This window comes from Anthonomus grandis, chromosome 9 (genome assembly GCF_022605725.1).
Source record: "Anthonomus grandis grandis chromosome 9, icAntGran1.3, whole genome shotgun sequence".
NCBI lineage: Eukaryota > Metazoa > Arthropoda > Insecta > Coleoptera > Curculionidae > Anthonomus > Anthonomus grandis.
Genome location: NC_065554.1, coordinates 17993798 through 18015982, shown reverse-complemented (window position 1 = coordinate 18015982; position 22185 = coordinate 17993798). Strand labels below are relative to the sequence as shown.

Here is a 22185-nt window from a genome sequence, read left to right as displayed (position 1 = left end):
ATTTATAAACCATATTCTCTAATTTGTTCAGTATATTTATTAGTTGTGCTTTGCCTGCTGTAATAATCAAGGTGGCATCCACATACTTCAGATTACTAATTTTTATTCGTCCAATTGATATTCTACCTTCCCAATCGTTAATGACTTTCCCATGATGGATTCGCTATATATGTTGTAAAGGAGGCATCCCTGTCTGACACCGGGCTCCTAACAGCTCTGGACACTGTTTGCCATATTCTGACCTTGAAGTTATTGTGATGGTAAAGTGTCTTAATTAAAAATGTTGCATGCCTAGGAACACTCATTTCACCCATCACTCTCCACATAAGTGACTAGTTCACTGCGTCGAACGCTTTCGTATAGTCTAAGAAGCATAAATATAATTTTAAGTTGTGTTCCCACGCTTTTTCAAGGATCTGTCAAACATTGAGTAGCTGCTCTCGTGTACCGTGTACCTTCTCTGTTCGTCCGATATTTGTGAAAGTAGAAATGTTTTCAAACGTTCAATTATGATGTTGAGTAATACTTTGCTTGCATGTGTAATCAGAGTTACTGTTTTGTACTTATTACATTCCATCAAGATCCTTTTTTATGGATGGCGATGAATATAGATTCGATTCGATTGGCTATTTACCCGCTTTTCATATTTTAGAGCCTAACGCGTGCATTACATATTTTCCTTAGTATCCCATGACTTTAAATATTTCAGCTGTAATACCATCTGCCCCAGTTGCTTTCCGATGTTTAAATGTTGTTATAGCGTTTTCCATTTCTGATTTTAAAATCCCAACTTCTCCTTTTTGTAGTGTGGCTTGCTCTTCGGTTGTTGTCCGACTAACCGACTTATATAAATCTTTGCAGTGTTGTCTCCATACTTCCACTATTATAATTGGATCTACTATACGTTTTTGTTATTTAAAATTTGTGTTTGTGATAAATTTTTTAGCTAGATAACGTACTTTATTATACAATCTGTGCTGGGCGTGATGTTGTAGTTCTGTGCATACATTTTTTCAACGGATGTTTTTGTCCCATCTACATTCTTCTTAGGTCTATCAATTTTATTGTGTCAATGGATATCTAGTGAATGGTAGTGCAAGATTTTACTGCAGCTTTTATTCAGTTCTTCAGAGTTGAGGTTTATAGAGGTGTCCGGTCTTTGGGTGGCTCTTAAATGCTCTTGAAAAGTTCTTGTGTTGCGAGTTTCTACATTAGTATTTTTGTTTTAACATGTTTTAGTTTTTGGTAGTTTGAAAGATATTAAGGCTAATAATAGTTTATGGTCTGATGCACATAAAACACCTGGTTTCGACCTAACGTTTCTTACTGATGTTTCCGTCTAATTTCAAATAGAAAATATTACATTTGGTTTTTGTGATTTCCGCCCGGTCTTGTTCTACCTGATAACCTTCGTGGGTGGTGCTTGCTATAGCCAGATTATAATCAACTGCAAAACGGGTCACACGTTTTTCTCATTAATTTTTGATACCTAGTCCGTATTTACCAACGAACTTGGGTAAATGGTTATAGCGATCTGTCCTACCTATATTTTGATGTTTTCGCTATTAAATCCTCTATATTGCCGTATATCTCTTCAATTTCATCTTCCGCAGTTTCAATCGTTGGCACATATATTTGTGTTACTTTCGAGTGAATGACCAATATTAATATTCTACCATTAACTGCCTCGTAACTGAAACGTAAACACTTGCTGATTTTCTTATTATCAATGAAGGCAACCCCATTGCGTCCCGTTTTTTTTGCTCTAGATATATGTATATACGGTCTATTTGATGTTTCCTTGTCTCTAAAATGAGTTTCCGAAATTCCGCAGCTTTGCACGTTGTCTTTCTAGTATGTGTAGTTTTCCAGCTTGTAGTAGCCCTTGAACATTCCATGTGCCGTTATTATTGAGTTTAGCGTTATTATTTACAACATAATTATACAATAACAAAAACCTCATGGTGATAATGAAAAGTAAACCTTGTTTAAAAAAAAAAAATTTTTTAAAAATTGTTCAAAGAACCTTTATATTTTTAACTTGCACAATGTAAATTTTTTATTTAATATTATTCACCTAATAGTAGTTATATATATTTTAATTTGGAAAAATGAGTATATATTTACATTTTGAAATTACGTTATTTATTTATTGAAACTCAACCAGTGATAAAATTTGCTCTGCATTTATTGAATGCATAGCAAAACTCAGCGTTTCAAAAAAACTGTTTTGTTGGGTGACTTAAGGAATATTTTTAAAGATTTGCGTCAATAATTCAGATACAAATGTGTAAGCACTTTTGTTATCAACCCTCTTTATCTCGATAATTTTCTTTCCGGAAAAAAATTTTCACGAAGGGATTTATTAAAGTCACAATGATCCTGATATTAAAAAGTCCATATACCTTTTTAAAAAATACACCGGATATCAGGTGTCTTGGTCTCGCGAATAATCTTTGTATAATTAATTAAATAATTTACTGAAATAATTGAGAGATTAGAGCTAAATGCGTTGCTAAAAATGAACTACTTTTATGTACAGCTAACAAGTATAATTAAGTTTTTAAATTAACCTGATAGGAAACCGAAGGCTTGCGTTTAAAAGAAATTTGAAAGTATATGTTTTAATAATATGTCATAAGAATACTATACAGAAATTTTTACTCTTTCTAGAGTTTATATTTTGAAAATCGTACAAATTATAATGGCATATAATTTTATACCTTAACAGCCAGTGCAGGAAGATGTGTATTTTACAGGACAACAAAACATCATTTGCTCATCATATATTTGAGTTATCAACATTGCTGAAAACTCTAACAATATTATCATTCAAATATTTAATAGTATTGCACTGACAGCAATTAACAAATAACATAGTACTAACAATAAGATGAGCTTAAACGCAATTAGCATTACAAATAGAACCTTTTAAAAGTTTTCTTCGTCAATAAACTGAAGTTGCGGAAGACTGTAATTACCCAATATACCGGCCTGGCCAATAATGGTCTCCGGAAATTAAGTTTCAATAAAAATAGTCAATGGTCAATCAATGTACTTCAGCATTTTTTTGGTAACAGGAGATATGTTAAAGGGATATTATAAAAATGGAAAATGTGTTCATTCGAACAAAAAACTAATTTTAATTACTGGTATACCCGGTTTCAGTCACGCTATTAGAAGAAATCTAACAAATTTAATCTCACTATAGACTTTTTTAAATTTTTGCACAGTTCACCTGTGGTACCATTACGCCGTTAAGCACCTCTCTATTCGTAATGATCGCTTCCGCAATATGTATATATACGATTGGAGATTATATTTAACTTGAACTTTGAATGTTATTATACATATATTTTTAATTCAGAATATTATGGTGTCTCCGAAAACCGAAGCCCAGTGTCTACAATGTAATAACGAGATAAATTATGATTTGTCTTATTGCAGATATTGACGATGGTGATGTATAGTATAGTATATGTCTTCTGACGAAAAAGAAATAGCTGAGCCGATCCCACAACCTCAAAGGTTATCAAAAACACTGTTATTTGTCGGACAGAACGGTAGGAAATGGCTAAAACACAAATCTTATAAACATCACATAAAACGAGAAGATAATATTATTACCAAACTGTCAGATGTCTCCTGAAAAATATTTTTTTCAATAAAAGTTTTAACTTAAATTGTGACTCACACTAACCAAAAACTCGACTAAATGAGAGGCGCGTGGACGTTCTCGAGATTGTTTATCCACTAACTTTAAGAAACTAATGGCATTTACTGGCTTACTTTATTTAAAATAAGTCAATAAAGAAAGTAAAGATTTACATGCACGATACAAGTGTATTGTGGGCAAGTGATGGAACATTATCAGATTATTTCCCACCCACGTTTCCACACTCTTCTCAGACACGTTTTCGAGACTTATATACATAAGTGTACAAGCAGTTATTTTCCACATCAATACGAAATTTTAGAAACTTTCAGGGCAGTTGCTGATATCGTCAATTCATATAAAGTAAACCTGTATGTCGTCTATTTAGACGTCCTGAATATATTTGTCCTTGTTAATTCGAGGCCATTTTATATCTGCAGTATGGAGTGTATTGTGGAAAACATCCGTCTGCTCAATATCAATTATCAAATGATGCAGCTAGTATAGTTAAAAGGCTGATCAAGCCAATAAATAAATCAGGAAGAAATATAACTGCCGATAACTATTTTTCATCCACTGGATTTACTAACGGGCTTTATATAAATCATAATTTGACATATATCGGTACACTCGGCAAAAATAAGCTCGATATTCCGCCAGAGCTTCTATAAGTAAAAAGCAGGCCAGTTCATAGTACTATGTGTACATTTGGTACTGACAATATAAATGCAATCCAAAAAAATACGGGGCATTGTTGGCACAAACGCCAATAGGGCTATAGTTATAAACCCTAAAAATGCTCAATCAAAACTTCGTGGTGGATTTTGTCCATGTCGCAAGAATAGATTTACAAATAATAAATGCAGCTGCTGTGTAAAGAACATACGATTTAACAGTTTTTGTTTGTTATCAGTGATAAGAAGTAGAGGCTCATTATTGTAATAATAAGTGGTTTGTTACTCTCAGTTGTTATTTAGTATTACTTTATTACATCATTTGAAAGAACTCTCTACTTTTCACAATCAAAAAGTATTGATTGTAAAGAAACATTTCACATTGAAAATAAAGTACCTTATTCCAAATAGGCATTTTTCAGAGATATGCAAAAATTCTGTCTTGTGAGTTAAATACTACATGCGCGACTCAAAGTGGGAGGAAAATATTAGGCGATTTAATTTTGAGTACAACTAATCAATCCGGTCAAGGAATTTTGCATTATTTTTCCTGGCAATTTAGTCGTCCAAACATTATCGTCAGACATTGTATTTTGCAGATACTATCGAATGTTTCTGTTCGAAGTTTCTATATCGACCCTAGGTTAAAGGCTAATAAAAAACCACCATTTATATCACGATATAAAAGCGATTAGAATACTAGAGCAACAACAAAAACGTCAGCATCGATGCGATAAACATGGGCTTGATCCACGGAGATTAAGTTGTTACTATAATTATTAAATCTCGGATCAGGCAACTATTGTCGTTCTTCGTTTAACTTTACCAGATTTTCTGTGACATGTTACTGCATGACTATTTTGGCACCCAATAAAGAAATATGCCAAAGGAGTATACTATACAACATATCACTAGTATGGTTTTCTTATTATTATGCAGTGCATATTCACAGGCTGGAATCAGTTCAACGAAAATTTTACAAATATATTAGTTTTAAGTTGGATGGTGTATACCCTGAGGGGTTTTAGTCAGCAGTTATTGCTTTCAAGATTTGATGCACTGTCTCTACAGCAATCTGCTGTTTGTGGCAGTTTGATGTTTTAATTTAAAATATATAACAATCAAATTGATTGCTTCAGATCTCCTTAAGAGCCTTAAATTTTGCTATTAAATTTTGCCCTACATCCATACAAGAAGATACAGTGTATTTTATCATGGCACTTATGGCACCAATTTGGCCAAGAAAGAGCCCATATGTAGAGCATGCACTTGGTTCAATGATTATCAGCTAAGGATTGATTTTGATCTGTTTGGCATGACTTTCAATCATTTCAAACCTGTTATTTCGGATAGAATTAGATTGTTAGTTGTCATTATTGTTTATTATAGTTAAGTATTTAATGTAACACCTACATTATTATTAGTTTTTTATTGTACCAGTTAATGAGTTTGATATTGTTGTTTGTTGCATTGCTAAATTTATTGTATTATCTGTCCGATATTTCAATAATTGTTTTATTATTAGAATTTGTTTTCTGTTGGACAATAAAACTTTGAATATCACAGTATTCACTAACAAGCTCTACAAAATCACAGTGATCTTTCAACTAAGTGAATTGAGCGGAAAATATAGAGCATCTACACATTTAGTTTTACTAACCCATATCTATACCCAGATTTAATTTTTATAGGGAAAAACCGAAATTGACATTAATTGTACGGGCTTTTATGCTCTTTTTTTGTAGCTATAAGCACTAAGTAAACTTAATCATCACTCCGTGGTACTAAACGCCTGAGGAGTAGGAGGAAAATTAAATACTATATAATTTTAACACGTATTTTAAAAAGGACCGTCCTGATCGGACGATATACGGGCAAGGTGCTCACAAAAAATAAAATAATCAGTTTTTTTTTTACATATTTTATTGAAAGAAATCATTACAACAATAAAAAAATATAACAGTTATCGCAGGAAAATAATAAAGTCTATTACAAATCTTAATACTTTAACTGCTTGCCAATTGGACAATTATTCTTGCCTATATACAGCACAGTTTAGTACACCTTTTTCCAAAATTTCCGTAAACGTTTTTTTAGTTAAATCGCACAGCTCCGCGCTCTCCTGTGCTGAAATCTCCAACCCTCTTCCACGTTGACTGTCAAAATGGCTGGCGAGTGAGGCCTGACTTTCGCATATTTTAGCGAGTTGCATTAGTAAATTAACAATATCGTCTATTAAAGGAGGAAATGCCTCGCTAATTAAAACTAGTGATGGCAGAAGGGGCTTGAATAGTTTGACGCGTTGAGAACTGGAAATACCTGAAAAAAATATAACTTAGAGGATGTTTTTATGTTCAAATCGTAGTATGATATCCGACAGGGATGTTTGGACGTCCTTACTATACATAATTACAATATATTTCGAATTTAATTTATATGAAATCTGCTTTTACAACACATTTTTTCTTCAAATTTAATTGTTTTTGGGACGTTCAAAAAAATTAATATTTAAATTAGTATTTAAATACTAATCTAGGAGAATTTAAATATGCACTTTTAAAATATTGCAGTCTATTTATTGATATTTACATAACTAATATTATTAACAGTTGCCTAGAACAAAATTATTTTCCTCAAAGTTGGAAAACTGCAATAGGAACACCTTTACCAAAATCAAAAATTACTTTAACGACTTGCGCATTATAGCAATTTTACCTGCCATTTCTAAAATATTGGAGAACATTTTATACAGTCAGATGTACTCATATTTAAATAATAATAGTATGATCTCAGAATTGCAAAACGGATTTCGTAAGGGGTATTTCGCATCCTCCGCATTGGCTGTGGTAACTAGGTAACTAATGATATAACTGAGGCATTGGATCATGGACTTAAAAGTATTCTTATACTATTAGATTATTCCCAGGCGTTTGACACTATAAATCATGGCCTCTTGTTGGCAAAGCTAAGATACTACAGTTTTGACGTCGACTCACTTAATTAATCACTCATTAACTCATATTAATCACTCATTGCATCGTATTTCTCAAACAGGTCACAAAAAGAGTTTCTTAATGGTGTGTGCTCGGAGTCTAGTGCCATACTATCAGGAGTACCTCAGGGCTCCATCCTTGGTCCCCTTTTCTTTATTATTTAAAAGTCTGAACTTATAAGCTCTCTTCATGTCGGAAAGACATAAGGCTTTCAACTGAATCCATCAAAATTAAAGCTTATGCTGTTTGGAAAAAAAAAACAAAACATTTAAAAAATAACAAGTCAAATAACATCGACTGTCAGCTTAATTTTTCTGATCATGTTAAGCAACTTCTCCAAAGGTCATATATATCGCTTAAACAAGTATGTTCCAACAGAAACCTTTTAAGTACCAAGTTAAGGGCAATGTTATCTGAAACTCTTGTACTTTCCCACTTTAACTATGCTGCTTATATTTATGGCCCTTGTGTTAAGTTAAGTGAAACAATATCGTATTCAAAAGGTGCAAAATACATATATTCGTCTAATTTTTAATTTTTAAGAAAATTAGATCACGTATTACATAAAATTAATGAGCTGGTTAAATATGTCTAACCGTTAAACTCAACATTTGGCTGTTGCTTATGCTATTGCAGGTGTGCATGGTTTAATTACTAATTAAAAATTCATATCTAAATCTCTAAAAAATAAATTTAAAACCAATTTGAACGTCCATGATATAAATACTAGAGATAAATTTAAATATATTATTCCTCGACATAATACAAGACCACACAAAAAGTATTTTACTTATAATGCGATTAAAACATGTAATTCCTTGCCAAACAATGATTTACTACTTAATTTTTTAGCCAAGTTTAAGTCAGGATTTAGGTTGTATTTGTTTAGAGAACAGTTGAGCTCCTATTTTTTAACTCACTAGTATGGTGTGCTCCATAGGTATAACATGATGGTTGCATACGTTTGCATACAAAGGTATTTTTTTGTGTGCAGTCTTGTTGTGGTGCAGATTGTGAGTTTTATTTCTCCCCCATGTTGGTTATAAAGAAGGGAATAATTTTTTTTTTTAGTTGGGAACAGTTATTTCTTTATAACCGAAATTTAATTATTAGGGTTAAGTTTGAGTAGCCTTAGGCTAGACTTTTTTGACTAAAAGACGATTATTATTATTATTATTATTATTATTATTACTTTGTGTTTTATACTTGTGTGTTAAGGGTCAATTAAAAATATGAGCAATTTAAATAAATGTTTTCTTAAAAGTTAATAAAAGAGTTAATACATACCTCCCAGCAAGGCATATAATAAATTTAATGCGGTAACACACAAATTCAAACTTTTCGGAAGCGCATACTGAACGCATAGATGCGAGAGCAATTGTATTGCAAATATTTGCTTGCTTAAACTCGGTTGTTGCATTAACTCCTGCAAAAAGTCTAAGCAGATGTGCATGGATGGCACTCCTTTGACTACTACTTCTAGCAACTCACTTGGATAGCCCTAAAAAAAGAACAAAAAAACATTAGATATTTAAATATGTGTACCGAGTGTCTCACTAAGACGGGACATATAACAACGTTACAACTTCATACGAGGAGAAGGTATGTCTTGCTAGAGAAAAAGCTTAATTACTTGTGTTCTGCTTATTACATTAAGAAAAAGTAAAGTGCATTTTGAAGAGGTTTCATCTTGATCTTTAATTCGGTCAGCAAATTATACTGTTTTATATAATACTATCCAAAAATAATCGGAATGATGTGAAAACAAGTGCTGAAAACTATAATATATTTTACAAGAGCAGTCGGCGTGGAAAAGACGCTTTTATAGAGGGAAAGATTAGGACGAGAAAACTAAATTTATTATAAAGGAATTCACAATAACCCCCAAATTATCAAAGTAGAATATATTAATTTAATTGATGTACTCCGCGCTCTTGTCTACGATCAATAAACAACACTTTCCAAATCTAGTGTCTTATGTCAAAAAATAATTAAAAGCTTAATTTAGTTAATTATTTCAATATAGATAACAACTAATACCCCTACACTTGAGACAAAATTCTTTTAATTATAATATACGTTTATAGAACGAAACGCAAAATTATCACGAATATTGACAATCCAAAAACTGTACTAGCCCAACATAATTTTGATCGTGAACATAATTTTGATCAAAATTTTAGATCAAGAGACTAATTTGCAAGGAAGATAATTTTTAGAAAGTCTTACTTATACAAAGAAATAAACAGCCTAACGCAAACCAAAACTGTGATATCCAAGACTTAAGCATCATAAATACAAACATAACTAGTTTTCCATAAGTACATTATTAGAATTTAATTTTTTACTATTTTTTTATAAGCTTTCGGAATAATTTTGCAATTTTTTGACAGAAAAAATTAAGGCTTTAAGAAGTTATTAACTTTAAAATATAACTGTAAACTTTGTTTTTTTTTATCGTATATATTGTTTTAACTGAAAATTAGGTTGTTTAACACAAAACATTTTAAGGACTACTGTTCATAGTTTTTAAATGTTTCTATATTTAATTAATTTTTACAAAATAAGCGCATCAAACAAACATCGATTTTTTCGCCTGAGAGTGAAAGGGAAAGTATCAAAACGTGGGCACTAGATTTGAAAATTTAAACCATTGTATAATATACAATCCAAAAAAGCTGAGAGTGTTTTTTATTTATCCATTTAAAACCTGATTTAAAAAAAAAAACAAGATAATCTATGATCAAATCCTTATCACTGTGCGTTGAATACTTATATAGTAATAGTCTGGAATTATTACTCAAATAATTTTTTAAATTACTTTATCAGCAGACATTTTATTTAATTTATCATTAACATGGCCTAATTTTTTCACAAGGTTAAAATAATGAAACATATAGTTGTCAAAATGAGTCATCACTTCATATTCAATATTGTGACATTAAAATAGTCTTAGTTTTTTTTTTAATTTGACACTTATTTATGTATCCAACATTACAGCCTAGCACACCATTTATTATATTTGAATGCAAATTTTTTTTCGAGAGGTTTGACATTGAAATTTTATCTTAATATGGTACTTATTTGTAGTAATAATCCCTCTTTGATATTAAAAACCTCTTAATCTATACAAGGTGTCCAAAAGTGGTCTATATACAAGATGTCCCAGTGAAGGATCAAACTCAAACAGCGGAAAGAGGGAGTTATTTTCAATCAAAATAACTCAAAAAATGGTCAATCAAAATCACTCAATCATGCAATTGTGAATAGCTTAAAAGTTATAGCCGGAGTTTGATCCAACACTTTTGAGACATGCATATATATAAAGTTGAATGAATGTCAGCCTAAACTGCTCTACGGAATAATACGAAAAAGGGTACATTCATGTGTTTTGCCCGAGGAAAGTTATAACCATGGTGGTAATCTCAGATTCGTCATGGATTTTGCAATAACATTACGTGGATGTTGAACAATAGAATCACATGATCGTCCTCGCGCAACACCCCTTGCTTTATGGCGTCATTCGGTACTACTTACATAAAGTCGGCCGGTTTAGGCTAATAAATCACAGTGAGTAACTAACCTGAAAATGTACGAGTTTGCACAGCATTGTATCTGCAATGAAAACTTGATGCAAGTAACTGCACACTAAAGATCGAACTTCTTGCAAAGCCCATTTCCTTCCGGGCAACGTCCTATCCTCCTCCCTTTCTATAAGTGTTTCTAGTAGCATTTGTACGGCTGCGCTTTCCTGAAATAGGAATATTTTTTATACAGGTCAGAGGATAGGTTGGTCAGGATACTCCCCAAGTCAGAATTCAGAAAAATATATGTAAAATATATACTCGCTGACACGTGTTTCTGCTTACTGCCTTCTTTAGGGTGACCGCATGTTTTTTTGGTTTAGATGCTGTATTTTTCCTCCAGAACCGGTGAGCTGATTGCTCAGATTGGTTTTTCTCCCTGTAGAAGCCAATAAGTAGAAACACGGGTCGCAAGTACCACTTTTGTAATTTTTTTGCCTTCAGACTTGAGGAGTATCCCGACAATCCTAACCTATCATTTGACTATCGTCATCGAACATCGTGCTAATTTTCTTTTTAAAATTATTTATCCATACACAACTAAAGAAATTTCTATAAATTATTACATGATAACACTGTTTTTACTGTAAGTGAAACATTGCTGAGGTTATTCTTTCCATTACTTCCAATAGTTCACGGAATCCCTATAACATGTAGTATGGCAATGAGTTTGTAGTATATTAGTTACCGTCAACGACAATCTATTTTGCGGTTTCTTTCATCAGCGGTACTACCGCTCAAAGGCTCTGCCAGTGGCACCTTTGACAAATAAACCGCAAAATAGTATATTAGTGGAAGGCATAATAAGCACCCTCTATACACTGAAAGAAAAAAAATTAATGCAATTAGTTAGAATATTAAAACAACGTTTAAGACAAACAACATCCAAGGCAGCATGTGGTAAAAATTAAGTTGAATATACTGTAACGATCTTAACCGTCGCAAAATTCCCAGCTGTTCTCCATCATTCGGGAATCATCGCGGTACCGTGAAAAGTTAACGAATCTTCCGGAATAATAGCTAATATATAAGGAGCTCTTGCCGCTAGTTGGTCAGTTCAAGTATGAATATTGGCGCGACTTTTAAATGTACATAAGTAGTAATAAATATATAGAGGGGTAAATAAATGTTTCTATTCTATCACACCTAAACAAATGGTAAAAACTCTACAATACTCTAATTGTCTCTAAAAGGCTTGTTAAAGGATAGTTTAAATTTTGTTTTTATATTGTATAACTAGAATTGATTTTTTAATGAGGTCAGTAGTTTACAGAAAAAAAAATCCAGGCAACCAGAGCCATGCAAAAAACGAGGAATCAATTAATCTCTGAATCTGGTTTTGTGGGTATATTGGTCTAGATGGGAAGCAAAGAGCATAAGAAGCTTTTTCATGTAGAGAATATTCTCAATATAAATATCAATATAATCAATATACTATATACTATACAATATAATCTCAATATAAAATAGAAGGCAGTGTTAAAACTTCCAGATCTAGAAAATCACTACAAGAATCTTTTCTGCATGGCGACCCTGCCCATGCATTCTTGGCATCAGGACTGCGGCTCTATCATAAGACAACACCGAAAGGCCTGTCTGGGAAGAGACTAGGATAGTTTGTCAAACCTAGCTAGAAAAACTCCAACTTAAGCTTCTGCAGACAGCATTTCAATGAAATCAAGGATCTACACCGATACCAAAAACTTCACACCAACCACACTCTGTGGAATACTCCAAGTTAGGAAGATAATTGAATTACTCTTAGCCAGACTGAGGAACAATTTATTAATTGTAAAACACCACTGATCACTAGAAAGTACAAGACTTAATTAAGTCGTGCCGAGTGTAAGAGATATCATCACAGACTAAGCAGATGGCAGTACCATTAAAAATGAATAAATTATTCATGTAAATTAAAAAAAAAGTAATGATTGATACTCGAGGAAACTTAATAATACAAATAGAACAAAGAAAGGACAATTGGATGAAATATGAAACATTTAGAGATGCACGTTACAACGACTAACTTAAAAATTAACATTTTGTTAGCTCTTCTCCGGCGACCGTACAGCTCTCTTAGAATGAAATGAATCATTCGACGCAAAGGAAGCAAGAGGAGCTGATGGTAGGCAGGTAGCACCTGCAGCCCCTACAGAGAAATCACTTATGATTTGCTTAAGTACAAAGATGCGTTTCCAATGAAACAGCTCAATAGACTCTGATTTGAGTGAGTATTGAAGTCTACAGATGCATTATAGTCCTTGTAGATCACTCTTTTGCAGAAATAGCACGAGTATCCAAAGACCTAACTTTTAGTTTCCCTGAACAAACAGCATTTGTTGCACATATCAAACTCCAAAATTCGACATTTTATTAGCAAAAATGGATTCAATATATCCTTCTGACCTTTTTGGATAGGAAACAGTCACAAACTCGAAGACAAGTATCGGAGACTGTATAACTGGACCTTTGATTACAAACGACGAGGTAGGAGCTGCTATTAAAAGAAAGCAGAAGAAGAAGATGTCAAAACAACAGAACCTAATAACTGATTTTGAAATTTTTAAAGCTGATTTTGAACCCAAATGCAAAAAAGTGTGATGAGTACAGAATTAAAAGACTTATGAGCTACCTACTTAAGACCTTCCTAAAAATCACCTACAACAGAGTATATAAAAAATAAAGAACAAAAAACACGTATACAATTGGAGTTTCGCGATGCTCTGGCTACATGAGAAGCACTTTTTGCTATACAAGTCTTGTTCCAGGGGTGCAAAGACGTTAGCTGTGGTATATATGTATGCTTTGTGTTCTACCAGAAGGCGTTCGATAGAGTTAGACATGACGAACTTATATCACTGCTTAAAGAGGTTGGCTTAGATGATAAAGATCTGAGAATCATCAAAAATATTTAGTATAACCAAAATGTTCACATAAGAGTAGACAACCAGATGACAGAAGCAATTTTAATAGAGAGTGGAGTGAGACAAGGATCTGTGCTATCCCCCATTTTGTTTAATGTTTGCTCCGAATATATCTTCAAACAAGCCTTGGGAGAATGTGATGAAAGATAAGATACCAAATAACGGCCAACGTTTGAACGATATGAGATACGCAGACCATGCAATAATATTCGCAGGCAGTCACAATCTAGAAGGTTTACAAATACTGATGACAATATTTGACCTAAACACAAAGAATACAAAATATTATATAATATAACAATGTCATCGACTATATCAAAAAAAAAATTTCCCTCCAATATTTGTAATTATTAATATCTCTCCAAATTCAAATATTTTCAAACGAAAACATCGCGATGGAACAAGCTGCAGAGAATGCCGATATAACTATTTTCAGAAGGGCTATAGAAAATGCTACACATTCCGAATGTGTGATTGTGGTAGGAGAAGATTCTTACTGCTTTACCTCCAAATAGCGACAGGTTGCTTTTGATGAACCCCAACACACTTAAAAATGTCAAAGAAAATAGATTATTTCCTTGGGTTTAGCGGATGTGATTCAACATCATCCATCTTTAAATAGAGAAAGATAAAATTAGTAAAGCTTTTCGACAAAGATGCGGAGGTACAAAAGATTGTCGAGATATTCAAAAATTTTGATGCGACTTCAGGTGAAATTGGTTCTGCTGGTGAAAAGGTAATTGCGGCTTTATATGCCGGATCGCTTCTTTAATCTTGTTCTCTGAATAAAACATGGTTTAAACTGTCCTAAGTACAGAAGACTTTTAACTTGGCAACTCTATCTCTAACTGAAGAAACTGCTAGACTGCATGCACTGAGGGCTTTCCTACAAATTCATTCATGAAGTGGTCATCTGAAGGACCAAATTCAATGGGGTTGAAGGTTACTAAGCATGGAATGCTCCCAGTACCATCAACAGCAGAACAAGCCCCGCAAGAATTGCTTAGGAACACTGCGTGTAAATGTTTGGAGGGGTGCCGAAATGATTGTGGTTGCAGGAAGCAAGGAATGAAATGTTTTCCAATCTCCTATAATTGCAAAGGAGCAATTATAGGAGATTCTGCACCAATACAGCAAATTAAATTTATGACGAAATTCAACGAAATAATCCTACCTGATGATGCCGAGGAATTAGAACTTTTGGATGATGAGGACCCTAAATCAGATATATTACATATGCTTATGCCTTATGTATATATATATTTTTTTAAACTATAATTATTTTTTATTATCAAAATTTTCATTAAAGCGTTTTGTACCTAAGGAATTTTTTACATTTCAAACACATTTAAATCAGAATAAGCGTGTTTATGTTTAAAACCAGCAAATTATCCAAAAATTTTGATCATAATTCACAAATACGATCTGATACATGATAATATATTATAGGATTTGCAAATATCATATTATTATTTCATATTACATTTTATATTGTGAAAACGAGTAAAAAAAATTGCATTTATATTTTTTTGAATTAAAAATATCGTCGTGTTTTTGTCCTGATTGTATATTTTTCTGATAATAAGTATATAGTACTCATTCAACGTAAAATTTTATATACTTTAATTTCTAAAAGAGTAAAATGCATCGTTCAGGAGTTATTAACAAAAAATTAAAAAGTGAGATCTTAGAAAATTGTATTTTCTTTTAAGTCTGCATATTTAAAACTTCTACTTCTACTTCTATTAAATAGGAAATAAATAGTCTTTTTATTTTATTCACAACTATATTTACTCTCCATTACAACTACGTTTATGTTTAACAAACTCTATAGAAGTTAATACTAAATCCTTACAGCATTTCTCGCAATACCATCGTCGAGAATTTGCTTTTACTGCAGTCGTTTCTTCTTTTTTATCATCTGTTTCTTGTTTCTCTTTAACCTGTTCAGATTTATTAGGACAGAACTCCTCATGCTGCATGAAATCAAATAGAGAACTACCAGTGAAAACTTCTTTACAATACTTGCAAACCCATTCAGTTCTAAATACTTGTTCTTCCATCTGGTAAGTCCATTCTTCTTGAGTTAGACTATTGAAAATAACGTTTTCTGTAACATTAAAACCACCTTTTGACTCATTAGGGCGCATAACGTATTGCTCGTCAAACGGATTTTTTACTTTATCATGCAAACTGTTAAAGCTGTCAGTTGTAAATGTGTATAGTTGTTTAAGATCTGCTGGCAAAAGTCTTTTGACATTGTAAGGAACTTCCGTAGCCATATAATTAACTAGAGCATCTATAAAGTAAAACATTTCTTCTTTATCGGCTTTGGTGGGCTTGTGTAACGGATTATTTAGGTTAAAATCTAGTTTATTAATCCATTTTTTTCTTAGGGCCAGCGCACGTAGAAGTATATTTTTGCCTAGTCCTAGATATGGCACATCCAATAATAGAAAATCGTCAACTATAAACCTGGTTAGGGTATTATTCGTAGCTATGGTCTTTCCAAATAAAAGTAATGTTTGGATACAGGGCATCCGCATAACGTTTACTAGATAAACTTTTTTGGTTTCCAGAATAGATTGATAAATCAAAAGTTCATGTTTTTTTGAAATAGGCCTTTTGCTGAAATATCCTGTAAAAATAGTTAACATCAGATTGGTAAAATATATATAATTGATAGTATTATGTACCAGACATAAAATTTCCTGCAATTTTAATATTTGTGTAGTTTTTTAAGTATCTTAGGAATTTAGACTTCTTTTCTCTATATTTTCCGTCAAGAATTAAAATTGTCGACTGTATGCAAAAGCAGAAAAACAAATAAATAGATTCACAATAGAAGTATAAAGATAAATGATTTTAATACTTCTATTTCACTATAAATAAGATGCTCTTTTTACAAAATTATTAGTATTCAATTTGCATTAAAAAAATATTATTATTGCTAATAAAATTACATGCCAATCACAAAATAATGTCAAGCAGTCTTTTCAAAAGTCTATGCCAAATTTAAAATAGCAAAAAAAAATTATCAATATACTATACAGGGTTATCCAAATTAAGTGACTACCAACGGTAACTTTGTTATTAGTGAAAATACAAAGTTGTTTAAATTAGCAAACTAGTAGCATTCTTAACGCTGGTAAAAATGAGAAGAAAAAAGACAATTGAGAATCGCATTTTTGAGTTTTTCAGAAAAAGAATATTTTTTTAAAAGGAAACCCCTGTATATCCTCCTGGGACCTAGCGTCCATTTAAATCGACATGCCAGTTTTATGTTTCCAGTTTCGTTAATTTATTATTTAAGCAGCTTAGACCTCGCATCCACTACGTTGGACACTTCGGTGCTGCCGCCCAGTTCGATTCGGCCGACTTTAATTGTGCACATGTGCTGGGAATCAGTTGTTTGTTTTCTGTTGTGATGGCGGCTGCACGTGGTTCTCGTTATGATATAGCCTATTTTTTAACGTTTTGTAATGTTTTTGTGAAAGTTTTTATTTGCAAATGTTTAATAGACAAATTTAAATAACATTACAATAATAAAAAAATTAAATAAGTTTTGTATTACCCTAAGTTATTCGCGTCCATTTAAATGGACATTGGGTCTATCTCATGCACATTTTAAATTAACTCATAAAATTTATTTTAGGAATTTTTGGCAATCAATGAGTGCTTCGGCCAGGGGAGGATGACGAAAAATTGGAGCAAATACTCAAAATCATTGGAATCGATGACTCTGACATTGAAATGTCTGATGATGAAGAAGAAATTCAAACTTTGGATAATTTAATGGGGAGAGAAGAAGAAATAATTAATGAAGAACTTGTAAGCAGCAGTGAGGAGGAAGAAGAAGAAGATAGAATTCCTCTTAGTGTCCTGAGAAAAAAACTTAAAAATGGCCAAGCAATCTGTGAATCCTTTAAAGCGAAAGTCTTGGAGAAGAGATGATACTTTTGCACCTCCAAATTTTGAAGGCCCCTCTAATGAATGCAGCGCAGAGCTCCGGTATGATTGGACTGCAAAATCCTATTTAGCCATGTACTATTGTACTTTGAAGATGAGTTATTCCAAAAAGTGTGTGATTGCACAAATGCAAGGTACGTTGAACTTAAAGGAGTATCTGGGTAAAAACCACTAAAGTTTCAGCTATTGCAGATACAATGACTCGAGATAGATTTTTTGCTATAAGAAGTAACCTTAAAATCGTCATTGATGGCAGCATCGCTAAAGAGGTACGCAGGTCTGACAAATTTTGGAAAGTACGTCCTATTATAAAAGCAGTATGGCAGGGGTGTTTGCAGCTACCTAGAGAGAAAGTGGTTGCGGTAGATGAACAGATGATCCAATTTACAGGGACTTGTAAAATGAAGCAGTTCGTTAGAGGAAAGCCAAATCCAGAGGGCTTGAAAAATTTTGTTGTTCCTGCCCCTGATGGTCTTGTGGTCTAGACTTGGAATTATATCAAGGAAAAGATACTTTTCCAGATGATTCTGTAAAACGACTTGGTGTTGGACCTTCTGCTGTTGTTCGCCTTGGAAGGATTGGATATTATTTCCTGGAAGTCATGTGTACTGCGATAGATGTTTCACGACAATACCACTTTCTCGAATATCTTCGTCAACAAGGGAAATATTGCACTGGAACCATTATGAAATCTCTTGTACCAGCGGCAGCAAATTTAACTTAGGAAAAAATGATGGCCAAGATAGGTAGGGGCAGCTCGGAACAAATTGTAAGACAAGATGGCGAAATAGTAGTTGTACAATGGTATGATCTGAAATCTGTACTTTTGGCATCTACTGCTCTAGGAATTCAAATTAGCGATGAGTGTAAAAGGTAGTCTAAGAAAGGCTCTAAATACATTCAGGTTAAAAGACCTTACGTTCTTGCTAAATACAACGATTGTATGGGAGGAATAGAATTGATAGACCGAATGATTAGCTATTATAGAATTCGAGCCAGATCAAAAAAATGGACTGTAAGAGTCATTTTCCATTTCTTTGATCTAGCAATGGCTAACTCATGGTTTTTTTATCGAAGAGATAAAAAAAATGTTTAAAATCCCTCCACGCAAAATACAACAATATTTAGATTTTAAAATCGAAATTGCCACTCAACTTTTGACAAATACACCCAATCCACAAAGTGAATCCCAAGAAAACATAGGTATTAGAAGAAATCCTGAGGGAAATATCTTTGTCGATTCACCGTCATCGTCATTAGGCACCGAAAGAAAACGGAAACAACACTTAAAAAATTCGGTTAGATGTAAAAATGACTCTTGTGCCAAAATAACCAAGTTTTTTTGTAATAGATGCAATACATTTTTGTGCATTACTGGCAACAGAAACTGTTTCATGGAGTTCCATAGCAAATAAATTTAAGCTTACATTTATTTTCTGCGTTTTCATAGGTTTAGAATGAAATGTTATTGAAAAAAAAATTATATATTAGGAATGTCCCAATGTCACCCAAATGTCCATTTTAATGGACCCAATGTCATTTTAATGGACGTTATGTATCTGTCAAAGTAAGAAAAAAAATAAAAAAAGTTATTAGTAAACAATGTTTATTTATGTATTTTTTATTATATTTAAAAGCCTCACAACCCTAACTTAACAAAAACATGTCCGGGTCCCAGGAGGATATTAAGGAGAGTCACCCTGACAGTAAGCCAGCCAATTTGGACGAATTAAGGCAAAAAATTATTGAATGTATCAATTCCATTGACCTAGAAACTATTTTGGTGGTACGAAGCAGCTGTCTAGCAAAAGAGGGTGGTTAATTTAAGCCTTTTATTTAATGTTATTTGTACATATTTTTATTGAGTTATCTTTATTATTTAGGAGACTTAAAGTTTTTGTTTGTTAGAATAATCTTTTTATTTATGAGAATTTATATTTTAAATATTAGAATAGCTGCATGTAGAGCATTCGCTGAGAGCGAAAGGTACAAAATTTAGTAAGAACGCTAACAAGTACTGTACACGATGATTCTGATAATTATTTTTTAATCAGAATAGGCAACAAAAGGTTATAAATTATTTAATTGTAAAAGTATATATTGTAAAGGACATATCTGAAATATTTGTCATTAAAAAATAAGCCGACAAAGTAAGCAGACAATCAGTAGATCCTAGTACTAATTATTCTATAATTATATTTGATAATACCTGGGGGTGGAACTTCAATATCAGTATTAGATAGCTCCAAACTTTCAGGATTAGTAGCAAAATAGCTCATAGGTCTCAAAAAAACATAATTTTTCTGTTTTGTATGAAATAGTCTCTCTGATACCGTTTTTGAAGAGTTGTGCTCATCTCCTACGGCAACTTGGGGATAAAAGCCGCTAGTCAATATAATTTTAAGCATCATAAGATCCTTAAAACTATTTGCGCTTGTTTCATTTAAGAGCTTCTGCATGCTCTATAAATAAAAGAAATATGATGTATTTTAATATTTAAAAAAATAATACGATTAAACCTTAAAATCTTTGCTAATTCGAAACTCGACATCTCGTATATCAGCTTTAGAATCTTCTTTTTCAGATGATTCTCCGAAATCATACATTTCATACTTAAGTTGTTTCCTTTGATTACTTTCAGATTTATTTTTAATTTCATATTTTAAATGTTTCAGATGCTTTAATTCTCCATATCTTATGGCCCTTTCCCTACTGGATAATTCTAAAAAAATATGCCCACAACTCAGTAAAAAGCAGTAAAGGCAATTTCTATATACCTGTCTCAATTTTTGGTAGCAAATTTATTTCACTTAAAATATCTTTAAATTGCTCGATAAGTTTAGTTGCTTCATAAAACCTCTCTTCTTCTAAACATCGTTTTTTACTCCACGTGCGTGAATTTACAGAAGAATTTCTGGAACCTCCAGCAATTTGATTTGATCCTTGTTTAACGATAAGCCTAAAATTTTCAATTTTAATACTATGAAGTCTCACTTTTATTAAATCTAATACCATTCCTTATAATAATTTAGTAAACTAATAGGGTCCCCATGATTAGATTCCAAGGGACTTCTTAAATTTTGTGCTGTAGTATCTCTATAAGCATTTTGAGTTAATGGATTCTGAACACTTAGCAATGAAGCGAGAGCAATTACTGAGTTGGCGTTTTCAAAAATTGTTGATAAAATGAGCATTTTTCCAATAGACAAATTAACTGGCAATTGACTTAAGCTATCCCCTAACGGGGTGAGAGTTAGACAATCTTCTGAAAGACTAAGGGCACCTAAAATGTTAACCCTATTGAATCAAAGCCATTTCACCAAGTTATACTGCGTGAAAATATTTATATTTTAAACCATTCACGGCGTATTTTTCCTACCGGTAAATTTTAATTTCTCCAAACTTTCTTCAATAGCAACATTACTGGGTTTTTCAAGAAACGGAAAACTTTCAATATCAGACAATCCCAGAGAAATCATATGTAAAATTAATGAATCTAAAGGCACTAAGTGTATTTCCGCAGGACTAAAAAGCTCAAAATTCTTAAAGTCTTCTTCAGAATAAAGACGATAACATACTCCAGGTCCAGTTCGACCTGCGCGACCACTCCTTTGTTTTGCACTGTCCTATAAAAAATTATTGCAAGTAATTTATCAATTTTAATCTTTATAAAAATTAGGTATAAACTCACTTGTGAAATATTTGTTTCGCTCAATTTACTAACTCCAAGATTTGTATTATAAATCATTCGATTACATTTCCCAGAATCCAGGACAAACCTTTAAATAAAATTACATTTTTTTGAAGCCTAGCTTGGAATAATGAGATTATTAAGAGATTAATAATATATAAAGCCAATGTAGCAAAATGTTCACTTTGCTAATGCTAACCAGCACTGATTTTGAAAAATGCCTTAAATAAAAAAAAAAACAATTTTATAATATGCAAGTTTGGTGTAGATTACTGTCACTAGCAAAGTGACATTTAATATTCTTTTTCTAAAATTATATAGGAGCATAAATTCTTTACCTAATCCCATCAATAGTAACTGAGGTCTCCGCAATATTTGTTGAAATAATGCATTTTCTTATACCATCTGGGGGATAGTCGAAAACTTTATTTTGTTCTTCCAGTGAGAGACTACTGTGAAGTGGTAAAACTATCCAATTTTTCTTTAAACGACTAAGAAGAGGAAATCAAAAATTAAAAAATTACTAAAGGAAATATTTTATGAAAGGTAGATAGATACTTCATATATTAGAAGTTAGTCAAATGGATCACTTACAAGTAAACGGAAAGAGAGAAAAGCTGGTGGATACACAATTTTCTTAATTTTATAAATAATTTAAAATGGTTGGTAATTTTCAAAAAATGCAAGCATTTTAT

General features: G+C 32.3%; 1 protein-coding gene across 3 annotated transcripts in view; it reads right to left on the bottom strand.

Moving 5' to 3' along the window:
* Positions 1–6234: 6234 nt before the first annotated feature.
* LOC126740252 (integrator complex subunit 2-like) overlaps positions 6235–22185 on the bottom strand; it is a 57191-nt gene continuing 41240 nt past the window's right edge. For 2 of the 3 annotated variants that reach the window (XM_050446191.1, XM_050446189.1), the window contains 8 exons: positions 21829–21981; positions 21491–21578; positions 21179–21425; positions 20812–21082; positions 20577–20758; positions 20319–20521; positions 20009–20261; positions 15597–16468 (listed from right to left, as the gene is read on the bottom strand). In XM_050446191.1, coding sequence (XP_050302148.1) covers positions 15621–16468; positions 20009–20261; positions 20319–20521; positions 20577–20758; positions 20812–21082; positions 21179–21425; positions 21491–21578; positions 21829–21981 — 2245 coding nt within the window. In that variant the 3' untranslated portion in view covers positions 15597–15620. Of the gene's footprint in view, positions 6649–8609; positions 8824–10905; positions 11074–15596; positions 16469–20008; positions 20262–20318; positions 20522–20576; positions 20759–20811; positions 21083–21178; positions 21426–21490; positions 21579–21828; positions 21982–22185 lie in introns of those variants that run through there. The other variant, XM_050446190.1, reaches the window with a different exon arrangement.